This window comes from Dasypus novemcinctus, chromosome 14, assembly GCF_030445035.2.
Source record: "Dasypus novemcinctus isolate mDasNov1 chromosome 14, mDasNov1.1.hap2, whole genome shotgun sequence".
Taxonomy (NCBI): domain Eukaryota; kingdom Metazoa; phylum Chordata; class Mammalia; order Cingulata; family Dasypodidae; genus Dasypus; species Dasypus novemcinctus.
Window position 1 is genome coordinate 88,176,997 of NC_080686.1, and position 22,268 is coordinate 88,199,264.

The 22,268-nt window shown below is 43.9% G+C and overlaps 1 protein-coding gene across 13 annotated transcripts in view; it reads right to left on the reverse strand.

The window, feature by feature from the left end:
- The window catches only part of MTSS1 (MTSS I-BAR domain containing 1), a 164,217-nt gene that overhangs the window by 121,515 nt on the left and 20,434 nt on the right, over positions 1-22,268 (reverse strand). For 12 of the 13 annotated variants that reach the window (XM_058276016.2, XM_058276018.2, XM_058276023.2 and 9 more), the window contains exons 2-3: positions 20,571-20,632; positions 16,888-16,961 (exon numbers count right to left, since the gene is read on the reverse strand). In XM_058276016.2, coding sequence (XP_058131999.1) covers positions 16,888-16,961; positions 20,571-20,632 — 136 coding nt within the window. Of the gene's footprint in view, positions 1-2,331; positions 2,354-16,887; positions 16,962-20,570; positions 20,633-22,268 lie in introns of those variants that run through there. The other variant, XM_058276021.2, reaches the window with a different exon arrangement.

The window sequence follows — 22,268 nt, forward strand, 5'->3', positions numbered from 1 at the left end:
GAAGGAACCGACATTTGCACCAACTCCTCCGGCAGCAAATACCACAAGATACAGGGCATGAGAAAATGGCAGGAACTCGCTTACTGAGAGGCCAGCCCACGGCTGAGCAGACCCGCTTGAGGCCCAGGCCTTATGCTGGGACAAGGAAACGCCCCGGGGTTCTGGTCGCAGCAGCGTAGAAGCAACGGACTTCACGAGTTGTTGTGAGGTCACAGGGAAGTCGGGGGCTGCAGCCAGCCTGGACCCAATGGTACTCATGTCACATCCACTGCCATCACCAAACCAAGGGTGGGGGTACGACTCCTGGGGGAGCAAAAAGGTGACCTAGGCCTGAAGTTTCTCCAACACTGACCACCTGAACAAGTGAGATTTGTACCTGACGATGGCAGAACACTTTAGAGAGAAGGAAAGATCATCTGGTTTGCGGCCAGAGCCAAAACTGTGAGACCACAGATGCATAACAAGAGTATAAATGGCCAAAGCAAAGCAAAAACCTTTCATGCTTTCTTTTCTAGACAAATTAACCATAAGTTACTTTGCATTCTTTCCAGCTTATTTTTTTTAATATCTGACACCACTGTCATTAAAAACCATCTCTAAAAAGTCTTTTTGAGCATCAGAATGAGACAGCTGGGCTACTGGCATGAAGAAATGTTCAATCTTGTCATTTTGAAATAGGAATTCATATTCATAATTAATGATATGTTTGTCCATGCCAAAAGGAAAATCTAAAGGCTCAGCTCTGCTTAAGTAAATTCTACCCAAGCCCACTGCAATATGATTTTTTATAATTTATGGAGCAACAGAAGAGAAAAAGATTTTGTGAGTCATAAGCATAAAGGAAAAGATAACAAGGCAGCCATGTCTCGAGAAGAGATCAGATTAGAAACAATAATTTCTGAAAGGATGGAAAGATTTTCTTGCCCTCCCCCCACAAAAGAAAACAATGAAAAACTTTAACATCCTAAGAAAAGGTATGTATATGACTATCACTATGTATATCTAAGAGAGTCAGTAACTCTTTATTTCTGAATGTACTAAATATACATCACCAGGTATGGAACAAGGACCATCATCCATCGGTCCAAAAGGATAAGCAAGAGGTGGGTGGATAAAGTACAAAATGAGCTTTGGTTTAAGAGACATTCCTATGGAGATCTCACTAGTGTACAGAAAACCCTTAAGTAAACACTAGTCAAACAGCACAAAGCAATTTCCTGAAAGGTAACTTTTCCCATTATATAGCACTTAGCTAGATATACAAAGATATATACCGCTTTCAAGGAAAAGCTTATCGCAATCATTCAACAAAATTTACCTAGTACCCACTACGTACACCCGGCATCATGTGAATAGCTAGGGGAATTAACGATGAAAACGCAAAATACTGCCGAGTGGTTGCCAGCAAATAACTGTACTGGGTATGGGGGGGGTTGTTTTGGGGTGATAAACATCTTTTTGGAGCTCAACAGAGGCAGTGATTGCAAAACATTAGGGATGTACTCTAAATTTCACTGAACTGTTCACTCTAAAATGGTTAATTATACATTATGTGGATTTCACCTCAATAAAAAATAATTTAAAACATAATGCCAGGCGCACAGTGGTGCTTAATATTTGTTCATAATGAAGAAGGCCCTGCCTGACAGAAGCTCAAGGGTTAGGAGGGAAGAGATGACATGTGGATCAATGACAGGAAAGATTCCAGAGTGGAGCACAGCAGGAGCTCCCAACTCCTAGAGAGAAACTGGTGACCTTGGAGATAGCAGTTACTGTAGAGGTAGCCTTGAAGGACACGTCTGAGTTTGCAGGGGAGAGAAGGGAGAGGAACATTCCAAGTACACGTAGAGGCAGGGGAAGATGATACGTTCAAAACAGCTGGGGCACGGGGAGACAGCTAAAAACCTGAAAACTCATTCAGTGGCCATCATAATCCCCCAAGGCTGATAACAAATAAAACAAATCATTATAACCATATACAATATTCATAACTGACAGATATTTATTTATAGCAATCAAAAAATAAGAAACTATAACCATCAACAAAATAACAAAGCCCCCAGAATGAGGGGAATTTGAAAATGTCAAGCAAAGCACTTCGGGGAAGAATGAGGGCGCTAACTGGGCCTGGAGCACAGGGAGAGGCTGCTGACAGAAATGAGAGGAGGCAGACGGCAATCAGAAGTGGGCACTGGGGACTCTGAGTGACCTGAAGGCCACATGGCCTGAGAGCTGTGTCCCCCGAAGTCACGGGACACAGGAGGCCACCATCTCACACGACGCCATCAGGACTTCACAATGCATGAAACACGTCCACAGCCACGGTCTCACCTGAGCTCCACGGTCACCCGACAGGCAGGTGCGGCAGACCTGACTCTTGTCACGTCAGACTTTGCAACCGAGCCACGTCGGGTCGCACTGACCCACCCACGGCCACACAGCCAGGCCTGGGCAGGACGGGGCACGGAGCCAGATCCCCGGGCCCGGCAGCACTCCAGCGGGTGACGCGCCTCAGCTGAGCCGCCTCGGCGTGAAGGAAGCCAGCTCGAGGGCACGAGACCTGCAGGCGCTCTGCTCACACGGACCACTTCTCTTAGTGACGTGACCCGCGCGTGCACACGCTCACACGCGAAGGTGGCCTTCGGCTAAGCTGCAGACTCTCCAGGGCTTTATTCACGCAACTCTGCACGGTGGTCATTTCTCTCAGGGACTGTCAGATTGTTAAATAAGCCAGTTCTAAATCATTTAAAACCTAGCTTAAATTAATCAAGTTGTTCATACCTGCCTCCAATGAGTTCCATTAAATCACCAATAAAACGCCTGAAAGGTTTAGCTCAGCGGTTCTCAGCTGGGTCCAATTTTGCATTCCCCCGGGGCGGGGGGGGGGGGGGGGGGGGGGGGCGGGGCGGCATTTGGTGATATCTAGAGGCATTTTTGGTTGTGACAAGTGAAGTGGGGGGAGAGGCCAGGGCTGCAGCTAAACAACCTACAATGCACAGGACTGTCCTCTAAAACAAAGAATTATCTGGCTCAAAATGTCAAGAGCGGTCTAAATCCCTAGGTGGTTTTATGCAAGCGAGCTCTGAGGTGGAGAGAACGAGCTCTGAGGTGGAGAGAACGAGCTCTGAGGTGGAGAGAACGCAGGAGCGTCAGGTCACGGGGTACACCCTCCAGGCTCTGCTGCTTCTGTGACATTTAAGCAAGTACTTCCAGTCACCAAGCTGGTCTCCTTGCTTGTAAAACAGGGTTCCCGCCACCCTCCCCAGGGTGGAGTAGAGCAGTTCGAGGGCTAGCAGAGCCTCAACAGGCAGAGGGCCCTCAGCCAGTGCTCAAGACCAAGGTCAGGGGAAGAGGATGTGGCTCAAGTGATAAGGCCTCTGCCGACCATACGGGAGGACCCGGGTTCGATTCCTGAAGCCTCCTGGTGAAAAAGAAGAGGAAGTATGCCTGCACGGTGAGCCAGTGCCCATGCGAGTGCCCGCGGGGCGAGCCAGTGCCTGCTCAAGTGAGTCACGCAGCAAGATGATGATGCATCAAAAAGAGAGACAACAGGAGAGTTTAAGGTGAAGCGCAGCAGAAAACCAGGAACTGAGGTGGCACAATTGACAGGGTACCTCTCTCCACATCAGGGGTCTCCAGGATCGAATCCTGGTGAATCCTAGAGGAGAAAAAATGAGAAGACAACACAGACAGCAAAAACAGCAGGGTGGGAGGAGGGGAAGAGGAAAATTTTTTTTAATTTAAAAAAAAAAAATTTTTTTAAAGACCAAGGTTGTGTCAGATCCCGCCTCCTGGGTCAGCAAAGGCTATGAGGGCCCTTGCCCTTGACAAGAGACACACGCTCCCAGCATTTGCTTTACACAAGCACATTTGGAAAAATAAACACTAGAGCAGTAAGTGTCCATCTAAACAAGGTTGAAAGCAGATGTATTGTCCTTTGATCTCGTTAAACAGAAGTTTGTGCTTCTACAGGGGAACCGAGGGCTCCATCTCCAGCATAAATGCATTTTTTTTTAGGTACTGGGGGCTGGGGATTGAAGCCAGAACCTCGTATGTGGCAAGGTGGTGCTCAGCCTACTGAGTCGCATTGGCTTCCCTGAGTTTTTTTTTTGTTTGTCTTGCTTGTTGTTTGCTTTTGCTTTTTTCAGGAGGCGCCGGGAACCAAACCCAGGGCCTCCCATGTGGGAGGCAGGTGCTCAACCGTGGGAGTCGCCTTTGGTCCCCATAAATGTATTTTAAGCCCACCTGTGGCCAGGGACCAGTAAGACCACTGGGAGTTCAGGTGGTGGTTTGTGTGACTCATTATTTCCTGCAATTCCAGTACAAGCAACACATCTTGAACTTGGGTTTCAATCGTATTACACAAATGAAGCAATGGCTCTCATAATCAGCATCAGACTTTAAACAAGCACAGATGGCAATCGCATGCTTAAAAGGCAAATCAAGGGCTGACATCCAGGCAAGCTCTCCCAGGCTCTCAGATGTGAGTCTCTGGGTGGGTTTTGAGAGACAGGGGTCGGGAAATGCAGGCTGGCTGGCACGGGCTGAGAGCTGAAGGTCTTTTGTCTGCCATCAAGCCCTTCTGGCAAATCCAACGGACTCAACCTGTGTCAGTGGGTTACCGTCTGTGTCAGCCCCGCACTCTCCCCACCCCAAAAGAGAGGCCCGCAGACCAGCGGCACAAGACGACATCGGGGTTCCAGTTCCACCATCTCCTCCACAATTATTTTGTATTTTATCAGGCACGTTTGGCCATATCTGAGAAACTGTGTATGCCCTACTTCTGACAATCACATTGGAAGGGCACCATATTAAAGATCTCTTTAATACCTTAGCAAAAACAGTATTTTGAAAATTTGATTTGTAATCAATCAGCTTACGGCCCCCCTTCCTTAACTTAAAGGGGGAAAAAGGAGCATTGTATTGAACTGTGAAACGCGTTCAATTGCAGCTCGCAAAGAAAGTACCACCCAGCGTCTGGATATTAGTTTCCATGGTAACCAGGGTCCCTGGGCTCTGGCACACACAGCAGGAAATGCTGCAGATTTCTATAGCAGTATCTTTCACTGGAAATAAGAGTGCCATGGCAATTTTAAACATTTGGGAATCAAAAAATACATATAGATATTCATATTACATGTATACCTAAGACAAAATGAATATGTTTCTATCAAATATAACAAATGATTAAAATGTAAGCAAAACAGCCTTTCCCTCGCAACAGAGCAAAAAGGAAACGAAAACATCTACCACAGAAAAAGGAAGGACCAGAATGGAAGCAGGAAATTGCTCTGGAAAACGAGATGACCAAGGACTTCTCATGAACAAGCGAGCCAACATAATTCTTGACAAATGATAATCAACTGAAAGAACAGATGAGAGATTTTTTTTTTCCACAGCACATGCCACTTCCTACTTGAATTCTCCTTGACCTTTATCATTAAATCAAGAGGCCAAGTGAACACTGGTTAGCAACGTGATTTTAGGGGGAAGTCCTGGGCCCATCCCCACTCTCCCCCTGATGAGCTGGTGGCCTTGGGCAAGTGACTTCACCTAGCTGAGACTTGGTGTCCCCTCAAAAATGAAAATAATTGCACTAGTTGGCCTATTAGAAAAATTCTGTTCTTTCTTCAAAACAAAAGACCACAGAGATATGTTAAAACAAATACACAAAAAAACCCTCCAGGTAATTCTCACTAATTTAGGCCCACAGATCTGTTTCTAAAAGTAGTGTGTAAAAATTAAATTTGCTTAAATGTATCAGGAGAATTCACTGCCAGGTTCTCGGTGATGGAAGACTTCATGAAATGTGGTTGAATATTCTCGACTTTATTCCCAATGTCATGTTTTTCCTACAGCAGTGTACATGTGCACCATTAAAGTGAAAATTTTAGTTAAAAGTGGTTTTCTCGTTTCACACGTGTTTTTGGTTTAGGGTTTTATCAGAGAGAGCAGAAAAAGGAGGCAACTCTGTGGTCTGGCAGAAGAGACTCATCCTAGCAAAATACTAGTTTGACAACCTCAAGTGTTTTCAAGTTCGTATTTACATTCCAAACATTTATTTTTATCTGAGATCAGCAGACCAAACCAAGTTCCCGGCACTATGGCAAATGATACTTTACAAGAAAGCACTGTAAAAAGAAAGTTATCTTCCCTCATCTGTATAAACTAAAATAATAGTGTTCTTTCATGAATACGAATCGATATTTTACATAAAGTGATTACCATGTGTTTGATGTACCAGTGCAACAGAGATGGCAGGTGAGGGGTAAGGGGATTAATGAGGAAGCCAAAACAAACAAACAAAAAACAATATATGGGAGGCAGAGGGAAAAGAGAGGGAAAAGGGGGAGATCCTCACTGCTTGTGTACAAAATGCATGACAGCCCTTTAAGCTAGAAGGATGGAACTGCTGAGTAAATCACTTTATTATGTAAACTGCCTAACGACACAAATAACCATGCTGCACGCAGCTTTACTCAGTCACCCGTAAAAACACACATCCTCTCATTGCTTGGACCTTCCTCCCTGCTGCTGCCGCTACTACCACTGCGTAATTTACCAGCATTTAGTAAGGCTACCAAGGTTAGACAGAAAACCGCACACATCACGCTTCAAGCATCATCTGGGAAAATACACTAAAGTAAAATGGGAAAATGCTCCTGACTGTGCACGGGCAAGTGCTTCTCTTGGTTGTGGGCACGGAGGGCCTGGCGGTAGGGCCAAGCTTAACAGGACACGTGTGCCTGGGCGTGAAGCTCGGAAATCTCCAGCTCGCCCAGGCCCAGCTTTGTAGAATTCTAGTGGCATCCTGCTTTGGACACCCAGGATGTTCTTTCAAAAAAGCATCAGGTCACTTCCTCTCAGGCTAATGCACAGTGACCGCTCCTTTGAGAGTCACTTCAGGAAGAAACAGTTAAAAATGAAACACCATACAGGCAGCAACGCTGGTTAACCACAAAAGAACAGTCCGGCACAGTGTGTCCCTGGCAACTGTTGCCACCCAACCAAAGATCAATAATAAAAACTCCACTTGTGGAGTGGGGACCAGTGCATCAGTTTTAACATCAAAAGATAATGATCAATGGGATTAGAAAGGAGGGATTTCATTTTACCACCAGTAGTGCTCAGTTATGATTCCAAATCTCCCAGCATATACACAGATGCCGTGCAATGTAAGCAAACATAGAAGAAACTACCTCCCAACTCCACCTACCAAAAAATGGGAACAAAAAGATATGTAAATCTGTAAAATAAAAACAATAAATATATGGATTCCTTTGTTATTTCTAGTTCTGACCCATACTGGGATTTGTAGAAATGTTAAAAATACACATGCCCCCCAACTGCCCTGGACTCAACACCATGTCTGAGTTTCATTTAAAGCAAAACAGCAAACAAGCACTTTAAAAAAAAAAAAAAGGCAAGGAAAGCTTTAAAATAAACCTTGCATTCATGGAACCATTTTAAAACAAGTTGTTTCATCCGAAGCAGGATGTCTATGACTAAATACTTGGTACTAATGAGTTAAAGTGACTCAAGGTGTACCAGAGAGGAAAAGTACCAAAATAAAGAGGCCCAAGAGCAGAGAGTCTGCATTTATGAATTCATTTAAAAAGGCGTTATGTCTTCTGTGTCACCCTTGTCTAGGCCAATGATATAAAAATGTCTGTATGGGGAGACATAGGAGCTGGGGAATTTATCTTGAAGCCGTGTTTACATAATAGGCACACAGTTTTTTAAACAAGATTGCATATTATTATAAATAGCAACAATTTCAATTATTTATACTTCATATAAGATTGAGACTATGACAGCTTTCCAGGGCAAATATACGTGCACATATGTGTACTTATATATATTTGGGGTGTGGCTTCAGGGGCTGATGGAAATTAATGAGGGGACACTAAAGCTATCCCAAGTTTTGGTACCACCACAGCCCTCCGCAAAGTTGTGAGCATTTAAGATCAGCACTGCAGAGAAACTATTCATCCTGAGAGACAGGACTTGTTTCTTTGTCATGGTAGGCAAGAATCTGCTAACTCCAAGAGCAATGTTTTAGTTCTTTCACCTAGCAGCGGAAAAAAGAGGAGAAATCTGCATTAAGAGAATTATAGCTATAAACTCCAACGAATAAATGACTGTTTGATGCTGAAGTCGCCCCAGCACTAAAGTCTTTCTTCACAGTCACGGGTGGGTAAAGAGCATTTACAATTGGTGAATATGCAACAACAAGGAGGCAAGCCAGCTCTGAATGCCTCTGGACCCAGTTACACACTAGCTGACTTTTTGGGAAAATTTCCGGAGCTTGGTAATCAGGATTCATTTTGTTAATATCCCTATCATTTCAAATATAGTATTTTACAGGAATTGTCTCCCTCAGGTTCATGAAAATTCCACAAATGTACACTGAAGGAGAGAACAGGTAAAAGGTTCACCTGTCTTGAAAGACAGGCCCCCTACACAAAACAGTCTCCTCAGGGTATTTTCTCCAATATCACTCCTGCTTCAGAAACAGGCCCCTTGCTAATTTATCTTTTTTTTCTAAGATTTATTTTTTATTTATCTCTCTCCCCTTCCTTGCCCCCCCTCCCCCTGTTGTCTGCTCTCTGTGTCCATTCGCTGTGTGTCCTTCTGTGTCTGCTTGTATTCTTGTCAGCAGCACCAGGAATCTGTGTCTCTTTTTTTGTTGCGTCATCTTGCTACGTCAGCTCTCCGTGTGTGCGGTGCCACCCCTGGGCGGGCTGCACTTTTTTCATGCAGGGTGGCTCTCCTCGCGAGGCACATTCCTTGCATGTGGGGCTCCCCTATGTGGGGGACACCCCTGTATGGCACGGCACTCCTTGTGCACATCAGCACTGAGCGTGGGCCAGCGTACCACACGGGTCAGGAGGCCCTGGGTTTGAACTCTCGACCTCCTATGTGGTAGGTGGCCGCTCTATCAGTTCAGCCAAATCTGCTTCCCATTGCTCATTTATCTTTGCATTCCCTGAGCCCTAGGAATACAGGAAGCCCTAAACAAGGCTTTCTGACATAAAACTACATAAATCAGCTTTTACATGTATGCTAAAGCAGAACAAGCTTTACTCCCGAGGCCTATGCTGTGTGACAGATCCGCCGCGAGCTACACGTGCCACTTAAAGTTAAATTAAAATGGCCTGACAAAATTAAAATGACTTAAAATCAAATAAAATTTAAAACTCAGTTCCTCAGTGGCACTAGACAAGTTTCAATCCAGAAGTTAAAGGCCGGTGACGTCTAAACAAACACCCTGGTTAAAATAAAACTTGGGGGCAAACAAAACCACTGGGGCTGCAGCTTAACTACTTCCGGGAACCTCTGCCCATAGGAAAGAAGAGTCCTCCCTCCCCCAGCCCGGCCAAGAGCAGGATTACACCCTTTCGCCCACCTATCCCCACCCCCAGGACCTCATCTTCTTGAGGGGAGCCCTCTTTCAGCCACAGTGCAGTAGGAAGTCACACATTCCACCAGGGACTTGAGCTCGGGGAATGGTCACCAAGATTCGAATTCAGAACTCTCCAGTGGAGCCTGGCCTAGACCCTAGCCCAATGTCCTGCTCCCAGAAGTGGCGCCTTCTTCCAGAGCCACGTAGGGCTGTGTGATGGGAGCAGCTGCTGTATGCATTTGCCCAGTCAAGTGCTAGGCACTTACGAGCATTGGTACCTGGCTTCCTCAGAGACAAGGACGGTCTGGGCCCTGTCCTGGAGGTTATATGCAGTCCACTGGGGAAGAAAGGACAGGACAAGGAGGCAAAGGCTCTAACAAAGCACAAGCCACAGGGAAGTGGACTTGGCCCAGTGAATAGGGCATCCACCTACTACATGGGAGGTTCACGGTTTAAACGTCAGGCCTCCTGACCCATGTGGTGAGCTGGCCCGCGCACAGTGCTGATACGTGCAAGGATTGCCGTGCCACGCAAGGGTGTCCCCCACGTAGGGGAGCCCCATGCGCAAGGAGTGCGCCCCGTAAGGAGAGCCGCCCAGCGCGAAAGAAAGTGCAGCCTGCCCAGGAATGGCACCGCACACACGGAGATCTGATGCAACAAGATGACGCAACGAAAAGAGACACAGATTCCCATGTCGCTGATAAGGACAGAAGCGGTCACAGAAGAACACACAGCGAATGAATACAGAGAGCAGACAACTGGGGAGGGGGGAGGGCAGAGAAATAAATAAAAAATAAATCTTAAAAAAAAAAAAAAAAAAGCACAAGCCACAGAGGCCCCGAAGGAAGTGCATGCTTGGCCTCCAGGGGGAGGTCAAGGTTTCACAGGTGATGTGACTTTTTTTTTTTACACTTTTTTTATTAACATCAATAAATCACAAAGAACATTACATTAAAACATATACCCCATATACCCCACTCCCCACCCCCACCCCATAGGTCATGTGACTTTTAAACTGGCCCTTGGAAGACAACAGTGGATCCTCAAGCGTCTGCGGGGGTGGGGAGGGGGTGCATTCGGGAGGGTGGCGCAGGCCTGGAATGCACATGTGCAAGGAGAAAGGGATCCGAGGATTTCAGGGTTCAGGAGGCAGGCAGCTGTTCTTGTGGGTGATGCTGCCGGCCACGGGCAGAGAAGTCAGTGGACAGGTGGGTCACAGTGAGATGGCAAGAGGCCTTACGTGGCAGCACAAACCGTCCTGGTAGGCTTTTTAAAAGCCCAGCAGGCTTTTAAAAATCAGAGATTCCACGGCGCCCCACAATTATTGTGTCCTTAGGTGTTTAGCAGGGACCTGAAACAGGTACTTTTAAATAAACTTCTTGAATGATTGTAATGTACACAACCAGACCTGGAGACGCCAGCACTTAACAAAACCTCTACTAAAAACATGTACAATATACCAAAAACACAATGTATGTTTAAGAACCAAGGTTTCTTTACCCAATAGAAGCTGCAATGATTTTCTCCACCAACACAGAATCCTGGTGACCCGGGCTCACTGACAAAGGACCACCTGAAAGTTTGGTCCTAGACAAGCTGTCTTTGACAGTTCTAGCTTCCACCCCACCCTCCTCGGGCACCCACTAAAAAGCAGCCATTTTTATAACTCAAAGCAACCCAAATGCCCATCTGTAGTGTCCACTTTGCTCTTCTAACCCTCTCCCCCTCCATATCCTCTGCTTAACTTTGTTGCCTCCACTCTGTCCCCAGAGCAAAACTTGGAAGCTCTGAATATAGAAGAGAAAATTTAGACTGCCCAAGTTCATTCATATTTTATTATTATATGAAATAGGGCCAAGGAAAGATTTAAAATCACAGAGTGTTAGAGCTGAAAGAGGTTACTCACGGTCATCTTGGACCTAGAGCCTAGCAAACCCCTTTGATAGGTAGAGAACCTGGTGCCCAGGGAAGTGAAATGTGGCTTATTCAAGGTCACTGGGTTAGTCTGCCAAAGGTCTGTCATGCAAAGTACCAGAATTGGCTTTTATACAGGGGATTTATTTGGAGTAAAAGCTTACAGTTCCAATGCCGTGAAATGCCCAAATCGAGCCACCAGCAGAGATGCTTTCTCACTAAAGTCAGGCTCTGCTGATCCTTCTGTCCTGCTACGGGACCTCTCCCAGCCTCGTGGGGGCTTCGCGCTTACGCTTTGGCTGCCGGTGGTCCCGCGTCCTCTCTCACATGGCACGGTCAAGATGGCGGCTTCCTTTCTCCCCGGATGTCTCTCTCTCTCTGGGTGGAGACCCAAGCTGGCTCACGCCTCACTCTCACTGACTCAGTCCAGTCCAAAGGGTCTCACACCCACAGGCATGGGTTAGTTCAAAAACATAATCTTTTTCTTTTCAGGATTCATAAAAGAACGTCAAACTGTCACAGTCACATCTGGAAAAACAGAAGTCAGACTAGGTGTCCCATTCCCAGTGTAGCCGTTATTCCAAGGTGCTAGATTGTTTTTTTAAAAAAAGAAACACAGATTCCCGTGCCGCTGACAACAACAGAAGCAGACAAAGAAGACGCGCAGCAAATAGACACAGAGAACAGACAACCGGGGCAGGGGGGTGGGGAGGGAAGAGAAATAAATAAATAAGTTTTTTTTTTTAATGTATTCAAGAACAAGGAAGTTTAAAGGCAAATATAAGCATGTACTAAATTTAGGAACTCCTTACAGAAGGAACCACAATTGAGGGGCTGGAGCCCTGGCTCTGAATCTGCACTCCAGTGTCACCATTCTCTAGCTGTGTGACCTGGGTGAGGTTACGTAAGCTCGCTCTGCCCTGGTTTTATCACCTAAAATGGAGACCATAAGCACCTACCGTATGGGGCTGTTGTGAGAATTAAAAGACGTAACATATATAAAGAACTCAGAACACTTAGAGCCCATGGTAGGCTATCCTTATTTCAATATTAGAACAATGCACATTTTAAAAAAGGTTTTTGGAAATTAAAGACTATCTAGTCCACCTGGGATCCATTTCCTTCCTTCTTAGAATTTTAAATTCCTTACTGCACGTCTGGTATATCATCATCTAAACATCTCTGAGATGATTTTGCAAAGCTATAAAAGTAATTATAGAGCCACACAGAGACAGACAAAAATGAAAGTCACACAACATCCCACTCTTCAAAGGCCTTTGATGACACAAGCAAATGAGGCAGTGGCGGCAAAGGGCCAGAGCCGATGAAGAGGGAGAGTTTCATCAGCTCGATACTATTGCAGTGAGCAAGTAAGTCCCTGGGATGTAAGAGCTGGTGCTTAAAAGGTCTAAGGATGCAATTCCCCAAGATAGAGAGTGCCACCTCTGCTGTGGCAGCCTGGGAAAGCTTTATTGTCTTTGTTATTTTCTTTTCTAATTTTCCTTTCACTTTTTTTTTTTAAAGTCACCCAGACAACTGCAGTCACTTCAAACATTTGTCAACTCCCACAACAGCCAAGTGCTAGTCCATAATAGACACAGATAAAATGGAGACCCTGCTCTCAAGAATTTCCTGGCCCATGTTGGCTTGGATTCTATACATACCAAATGCCTAGACACCAATTTTTTTTTTTTATGGTGACGCCATGTGGCCTTTTTTTTTTTTTAGGTGCCAGGGCCAGGGATTGAACCCAGGACCTCATACATGGGAAGCTGGCACTCAACCACTGAGCTACACCCACTCCCGGACACTAATTCTGTTTTTCTTTCCTTCAAAGATTTATTTACCACCACGCCCCCCGCTCCCATTGTCTGCTCTCTGTGTCCATTTGCTGTATGTTCTTCTGTGTCTGCTTATATTCTCATTAGCAAGTTCTGGAAACCAATCCTGGGACCTTCCAGAGTGGGAGAAAGGTGATCATTCTCTTGCGCCACCTCAGCTCCCTGGTCTACTGTGTCTCTTATTATCTCTCCTCTGTGTCTCTTTTTGCTGCGTCATCTTGCTGCGCCAGCTCTCTGTGTGGGCCAGCACTCCTGCACGGGGCAGCACTCCTGTGTGTACTCCACGCAGGACAGCACTCAGCGTGGGCCAGCACTCCATATGGGCCGGCTTGACTTAAGCTGACTTCACCAGGAGGCCCTGGGCATCGAACCCTGGACCTCCTATATGGTAGACGGGAGCCCAATTGCTTGAGCCACATCCACTTCTCACAACACTAATTCTTAATGGTCAATAATAGAGAAAAATTGTACTGTCACAATGAAAGACAAAGTTTATGCTCATCTCAGAGCGCAAAATCAACCAAATCTGGAACTATGCCTATTGCTAGTAAACTTTTAAATTCCACTGGAGCTTAATTATTAATCTAAATATATACATTATAATAACCACTTACATTCTTTTGTTTACAGGATGTCAAAAACATTTTTAAAGGAAAAAAAAACAGATTGCTAACATATTTCAACAGTCTATGTAATAACAGGTATATAATGATGACCAGATTAATTTTGTCTTAGTGACCAGTTTTTCTTGAATAATGAGATTTTACTGATAACTAGTGCAAAATATTTGCTAAAATGGACAAAGACATCTCAGAGCTGTTTCTTTTAGAAACAATATGAAATGCTAGTCTTCTGGAAGTCAAAGACCTGCTAGCTTGAAATTCTGGATGCATGCTCAAAAGACAAGCATTTAGGAATAACTGCAATTCCCTTCTATCACTTGTAGCAAGAGACTGGACTAAGGTTACTTTTTCTGTACAGGATAAATTTCAAACTAAAACTCTATCAAAGTTAACAGCCTTTGATGACCTTAAGCCCAAATATATTTGCTGATGATCAAAAGAGCCTGAAGTATTTTCCACAGATTGATCATTTCCTTGGAGACACTTGCATCATTAAAAATAGATTACTTGAAATTTAAAAAAAGAAAAAAAAAATAGATTACCTGGAGATCGACAAAATTAACCATAGTATAACTTGCAATGGCAAATAACTGGAGATAATACAAAATTCTATCAACAGAAGAATGATTAAATTGTGCAATATCCAGACAGTGAAATTCCATTTGGTCACTAGAAAGAATGAGGTAAATCTATAGGTACTGACATGGAAAGAAAACAATAACATACTGTAGAGTAAACACACAGGAACAACATTTATATGGACTACCTTTTAAAAATGAAAATATTTTATTCTACCTATCATTTTGCATATTGTTCTTGATTAGAACTGTTCCTCCTAAATGTGTTTATGAATGCCAAAAAAGCAACACTAAATCCAGTCCCTGAAAGGGATCCTGGGAGGGGTAAGGGAGGATTTCACGTGGAATATTTCATATTTTGAATTTTTAAAAATAAGAAATAAGCTCTATATTTTTCAATTGTTAAATAAAAGTTAACTTAATAAAAATCACTCCTTACACTGAGCATAAAATACATTCAAGTGTCTCTAGCTTATCATTTCCATAAAATACACCTTCTTTCTATTCACTATGCAGTTTTCAAGTCATATGAGAGTTCTCACACCCTAGAGTCAAAAGAAACTTCTTAGTACTTACAGATTCTTAACAGGAAGTATTCTGGCATTGCTAAAAATTACCTAAAACCAAATGGTTTAGAAATATAGCAGAGCAGGGGATCTGCTCACTGTGACATTATTGTCTCTTCTCTAATACTTCACCTCCAAGTCCTACTGTTCCTCCATCCCCACTGCAGAGGGGCAACTCTGTTTTCTTGTCCCACAAATAATTGCTTTGTTTTTTACCCCCTGCAAACCATGAGAATTTCCAGGCCCACTAGTTTCCCACTGAGAACAATGTGGGAAGCAGCCTCTTTGAAACTCCAGGTTCTAACTGCGGGAAATTAGGGAGTGCCTTTCTCTATCATCCTTTAGGACCCACCCAACAGTTACACATTAAAGTATAAAAACAAATTATGAGCCTAAGAGCCTCAAAAATGCAATGCCAGCTAAGTTCTTTAAAAGAGTAAAGCAACTTCATTAAAAGAGACATGCTGCTGCTATTACAGAAAGACATCAATATGACTGGCAATATTGGGTACGGCCAAAGTACAAAAAAATATTATAAAATAGACCCAATAAAAGTAATACTGGTGATCAGTGGTTTGCAAGTCACATTCTTCTTTCTGCTGACATTTTTCTAGTTTCTATAACAAATACATCTAAGCTGTGCAATAATAAGAAAAGGAGGTTTCAAAAAAATGATATCAATTAAGACCCACATAAAGATGACAAGCTGGATAAAGAAAATATGCTCTGATTTTTCCATCACTTTCTCCTTCAGAGCCTTTTGGAACACTGTTGGCATCTTGGAAATGAGGAGAAATATTACCTGCCTCGGGAGAGCTTCCCCGACTCCCAGAGCCAAGTTAATTGCTCACTTTTCTATATCCCCCCAGCACTTTGTTATACAACTATTACTGTGCCAAACATATTCCACTGAAATCCATATTTCAATATGGAACAGAATCCATATTCCATTGAAATTGAGCACCTGTGGTGAATGTGTACCAACTAAAACGCACCCATCAAATGTTTCAGAGAAACTAAATTATCTGTGACCTGGAGCAAACTCCCCTAACACTCCCTATCACGTTTCAACGTCACCATACAATGGAGAGAACAGCGTAGTTGTCAGTGCCACAAGGAGACCCAGGAAAGCAAGACAAAGGAAAAGCAGGGGGCATTCTCTGCTATGGAATGCAAAGGAAAGTATCCCCTCTGAAGAGAGGCCAGTGAGTTACCGTTCGTGTTGTTTCCAAAGTGGATGGTGGTGAGTACACAGGTTTTCCTTATCTTCTTTATGCCTTTTGCATGTTAGGAATCACGAATATTCTTTTCTATGATTCAGTATTCACAGAAACCATTAAGAAAGTCCAGAAGATCTCCCTTTGTTTATTGATTCACTAAAGATACTTTAAACATCTACTCTGTCCCAGGCACTTTGTTTTAGCCTGGCATGGGGAAGTCATAGACTTTATCTCAAGGGGAATACGGTCAAGTATGTAAACAGATACACAAATATAACACCTCAGGACACTTGATATTATAACAGGGTTCTTCATTTTACGGAAACCTGGAAAAATAGTCTATCCAAACATTCCCTGCTACTTCCCATTCTACAAAGAAATAAGCCAAACCTCAGGACAATCCACGTGAGGAGGAAAAAAAAATTGTGACCAAATGTACATCTCAAGACTCCTCAACCAACACAAAAGTCACTGAGAATGCTCAAAAAGCCCATCAAGCCACCTCATGAATAAACAGTGACTCCTTTTCTCTTTCATTCTTCTTCACATGTGCTTTATTATCTAGAGAACTATTTGCAACGTCTAATATGTGGAATTCCACAGAAGAAAAAAAAAGGTAAAAATATGAGTCAGCTAAGCTGTGATAACTTAAGCTGTCTCTTCTTCTGAAGCCACCCAAGGGTAAGAGCACACATGCTGAATTCATTTAACGCTGGAAGTCTTCCCCCCATCTGCTTACCACGTGTGTTGGTAGCCATGTCAGCCACTTTCTGAAAAGCGTCCAAGAAGGCAGCTGCTGCTACTACTGTTGTCCTAAAATGCAAACAGATAACAAAAGCATGAGGAATGTCTCACGCTAGCAAATTCATCACAGCTCAAGGGCTAAAACCTCTGCTAAGGAGAAACAGTTCAATTGGAATACAGACAACCACTGGCTTTGTGGCCCCACTTTTTTCTCAACAAGCATTTTCCTCCTTCTCCTATTGTCACGCTACCCGATAAAGGCCAGCTCATTTGGTGCTCTTCAATAAATGTTCTTCCCGTGCCATTTCCCCTGTTTTAAATTACCAGACAACTTTGGCAAAGGAAGAAAAGACAGTCATTTCTACCTGAAAGAAAAGCCTCACTGAAAAGCAGAAATACTACTAGTGAAATGCATTCTAGAGTAAGAAACCACAAACACACACACACACACGAATTGGGGGAAAGGAATCTTGGGGAGATATCTATATCCAATAATTCATTTTAGAGATGGGAAAACTGAGACCCACAAAATGCACAGTGATCTTCAAATCACTAGTTTATATAGAGCTGGGACTAGATCGCAATATTATGACTCACCTCCCATGATCATTCCACTACAAGACTCCAGATCCTAGATATGTGATTTCCCCCCACAAATTCTACTAATAATGAAACTGAGGTACTATTTTTTCAATTTTAGAATGCCCGTGCAACTATAGCTTCCAAATTCCCAAAAGTCAAGAATGGGGAGAAGTTACTATACTTGCTTTAAGTCCTAGAAATTATTTTGAATTCTTAACATCTTCTTGAGCACCCTAAGATGCCTTGAACACTCTGTGGTCTGCTGGCCCCTAGAGTCAAGACCCAACTGGTCATTCAGTGAAGAGTGATCATCGCTCCACGCCAGGGCCGTGGGCACCAAACAAGCCCCAGAGCTTGCACACAAGGACAAGTCACACAAGGACAAGTAAGCTTACAGCGTGGTGCTAATTTTCAAGTGGGACACATAGGAATCCAGTCTTTACTAATACCAAGAATTCAAAGTTGCTGAAGGAAGAAGATGAGAATAGGGACTAAGGAAGGAGTTCAAAATGGAGAAAAAGGAAAGAAATGGTCTTTAAACATAAGCAACATTGGCTATAAAACAAAAGGAAAAGAAGTAAACCAAAACATACAGAAGGTTCCAGAAAGGTGCTGGGAGAAGTCTCTGGGAGAACCTTGGCAAGAGTCCCTTACAGCTGAACTTCAAAATGAGGCCTGATTTTTTCCAGGAGGGCAGCAAAACATTCTGCTCAAACTTTAAAAAGAAAATAATGCCATACACAGACACAGAAAAAAATAAATAAATAAACAACAACAAAAAAAACCACATTGCCAAGCAATAATTACTTTTAAAAGCATATTTTAAAGAGTTGATATCAAATAAAATTAGCTTTATCAAATATCCTGGGATTTATAAAGAGCTCATTTTGGTTAATTAATTTCTGACAAATGGCTATATTTATTTTCACTCAGGTCAATGCCAATCATCCAAAAAAATGACGAGCCAGCTGTAGAGGCAGGTGCCTTCTGTATCGGTCACCAGAAATCCACTGAAGATTAGGAAGGTGGTCAATTTGGAGGCATGAAGAGCTTTTAAACACTGCCTTTCAATCACAGTCCTGGCTCACCATCTGATGTACTCACAAGACATCCTGACCCGCTCTGGTGGGTCAGAGCAGACACGAGCCATTGGCAGCAGTAAGGAGTGACTCAGCTAAACTATGCCCAGGCTTATTGGCTTCTTCCACAGCCTCATCTTTATCCTTTCTCTAAAATGAAGAATTAAACCATGTGCCTAAGACCCCTACACTATTGTCAGCCATGTACTAGTAGTACAACAAAATAATAAAGAAAGGCTTCCTACCATCAGGAGGCCTAAATGCTAAAAACATAAAATGGACCTAGTACCAGTGGGAATAAGATAAGACTACTTCACGTTTTACTTTGTATGTTTATTAAGGGAGCTAGTCAGTTAATCACTTTGAGCTTTGGCTTCCTCATTTGTAAAAGGGGAAGCGAACCATTTTCTTAGTCAACTCTGAAAGTCTGCCAAGACAATTAAACGAGGATGAATAAGAAAATGGGGGGAAAGGGACTTAAATGTTAGACTGGTCCACTGCTGGTGGGGACCAACCTATCTGAAATAAATGATAATGAAGGCAGAGATAGCAAGACCTAAGGGGAGGCTGGTGAGTCCTCAGATGAAGGGCCTTGAATTCTGAGCAGAGGATGTTGTATCTGTCCCAGCAGAAAGTAATTACAAGTTCTTCAGCAAGAAAATGGTAAAGGACTCGACATCTGGAAGAGGCAATGATTTTCCAGGGCCCCACCCACCGTCCATCTGGGGGCCAGCTGGCTGCTCTGGAAATCCCAGGTTCACGGATGGCCTCAGCCCTACGAAGCTGAAGGAACGCAAGGGGAAAGAGTCATCCATCCCAGGTTCTTCGCTCTCTTCTGTAAGGGAGTGATGAAGCCTCCAGTCCTACAGTTAAAACTCTGAGCAGCAATGGGCAAAGACCCAAGAGCATCAGGTCATCGTCCCCTGTCTGTCCTCACCCACATGGCTTTTTATCTAGGAAACCACCTATCTGCTTCTGCTCTCCAGAAAACCATTTTCAATCAGTCCAAACTAAACAATGTCATCCCTCAAGGTCATGAACACAGGGTCATGAAAACAATTACTTTTTTAAGTGCATCCTCCTTCATGGAAAACCCACTAACTGCAATGGTATCCCTTCTCTCTACTGGTTTAAAAGGCTTTAGCTTAAACAAGAAGACCTTGAATACTATCCATTTTATATCAAACAATACATGAACAAGCCCAAGTTGTGGCAATAACAGCCCCTTAGAGCAGATCAGCACTAGGTAGTGTTTGTTCAAAACACGCTTTATTGAGGTGTCATTTGCATACCATAAAATTCACCCATTTTAAGTATAAAATTAAATAATCTTTAAAGTAAATTTACAAAGTTGTACAACCCTCACCACCATCCAATTTTAGAACATTTCCATTACCACAAAAAGATACCTTATGCCCATTTGGAGTCAGTCCTTTTCTGATCCCTAGCACCAGGCAACCACCAATCTACAACGGTCTCTACAGATGCGCCTTTTCTAGACATTTCATATAAACAGAATTGTACAATATTCGGCACTAGGTTTTAAACTCTTTATACACAGAGGCAGTAATGGAAGAGAACATGGACTCTGGAGCCAGACTGCCCAAGTTCAAATTCCTGCTCTGCCATTTACTAATAGTATGACTCTGGGTAAGTTAATTAGCTTACCTTTGCCTCTGTGAAATGAGGCTAAAATCTATACTTACACTGTGGGGCTGAGAGATATAACTAAGTTAACATACGCTGGGAACACAGTGGATACACATAAATGTCACCCATAGCAATGACCCTCATTTCACTCAAAATTCCTGAGTAAGACAGTGCAGATTAGTCTGATTTGATGTATGGGGACCAGGGGCCAGGACGTATGGCTAATAAGTGGTAATGTTCCAATGAGAACTCACTACATCCTCTACATTTTCCAAACCAACCCCAATCCTGCATTTTGGGTCTGTCCTGCTTTGTCCTTTGTCAAAAGATACTGCTCTTTTCTGGTAAATGACAAACTTCTACTTACCGAAGCTGGGACTGCAGCTTTCCTGCTTTGTTTATGAAATCTTCCCAAACAGGATAGCTCCCCTACAACAAAACAAAGTCAGCAATAAGTCACACCATAAGGCATTAGCAGAACACCGATTTCAAATGATAGAGAGAACAATCGCTATATGACCATCTTTATTGCAGAGTCTATGATATGTTGTCCAGATTATATATGCCTGCATTGGCTCAGGGATGTGTTTCAAGTATGCTCGGCCCCGTCATGTTGTAAATATTACCAACTGGAACTAGAATCTAACACATAACACATTGCTGCATTGCCTTTTGATTCCAGAAATGGTGGATCCAAATTCTGGGGGTGCCAATCATTTAAGGCTCCATCCCACTCTGTGTGCTCATGCTACATGGTCCTGGCTGTTCCTTCTTCTTCCCAACAGCAGGGAGGAAGTAACCTGAGTGACCAGGGCTCCTCCCCAGGACAGGTGGCTACCAGGAAGCTTTATCAGAGTATCAAAAGCTCAAGGTTGGAAAGTTATCTAAAAATAGATAAACTTTCCTTTACAGCTAGACATTTTTATAAGGATTATGCATCATTTTTATGAAAACAATAAAGCCATTACATTTAAATATATATGAGATCAAATTAGGGGTTCTGGCAATGACAGCTCCAGGAATTTATGCACCACCCTAATCCTAGAGCCTGTTTCACACAAACTGTTACACCACACGCACAGGTCTGCATTTTTGCCTGGAGACCCCAGATTCACTCCTGTCTGTGGCAATGCGGTGCCCTGGACTCTCCCACAGGGCTGGGATCCTGTCTGACCCAATCCTGGCGGCCTATTTTCCGCAGCCTCTGAGCTATCTTCCACCAACACCTGTGCACAGGTCTTGTCACTCGTACTGCTAAGCCACCTGGCCTCCGTCCTGCGTGTGGGCCCTGGCGGGGGAGTGCGGTTCTTCAACCGTGCACGAGATCAGGCCACCATTCCAGCCCCACTAAGACAGCACGAGGCTCCCATTTATAACCCCAGCCTAGTCACCCCGTTCTCGTTAAGTCCAGATATGAACGCCCTTGCATATCTGCCTCCAAGTTATTAAAACGATGTGGGCCGAGGTCTGAGCCCTTTGGGGGGGCCACAAAGAGCTCCATCCAGATGGACAGCAGTTGGCACCCTTAGAGCCCCCAAGGAATCACAGCCTGGTTTAGACATTCCTTCTCTTTCTGATGCACAAGAGACTTCGAGAAGCCTTCTGACAAGCCTGCCATTGGTGGCTCAAAGACAATGAGCCTATTTCTAGCCTAAGGTACCACCACCTCTCACCTGCAAAGGGAGAAGGACCCGAGGGTTGGGTCCCCTCTCCCAAACACCAGCCACCCCCTCCAGGGAGCCCTGGAGAAGGCCACTGAGATGTCCAGCAATGTCTCTTAAAAGAAAGCTGAGGCGCATTCAGCAAGAACGTGCCGGAATGGCAGGAGGCCTCAGTGGGGAGCACCGAGTCCTGGCTTCTACTCACAGCCCTGCCAGGAATTTCCTGGGGGACTTGGGGGCAAATCAGTTCACCTCTCAGGGCCTGTTTCCTATTACGATAATAATAAAAAGAACTCCATCAGCGATACCAACTATTGAAAATCAGAAGAATGGAGGGAAGGGGTTAGGAGCACAAAATCCAGTTGCTTGGGTTGAATATTAGCTCGGCCACCGTTCCTGGGGGT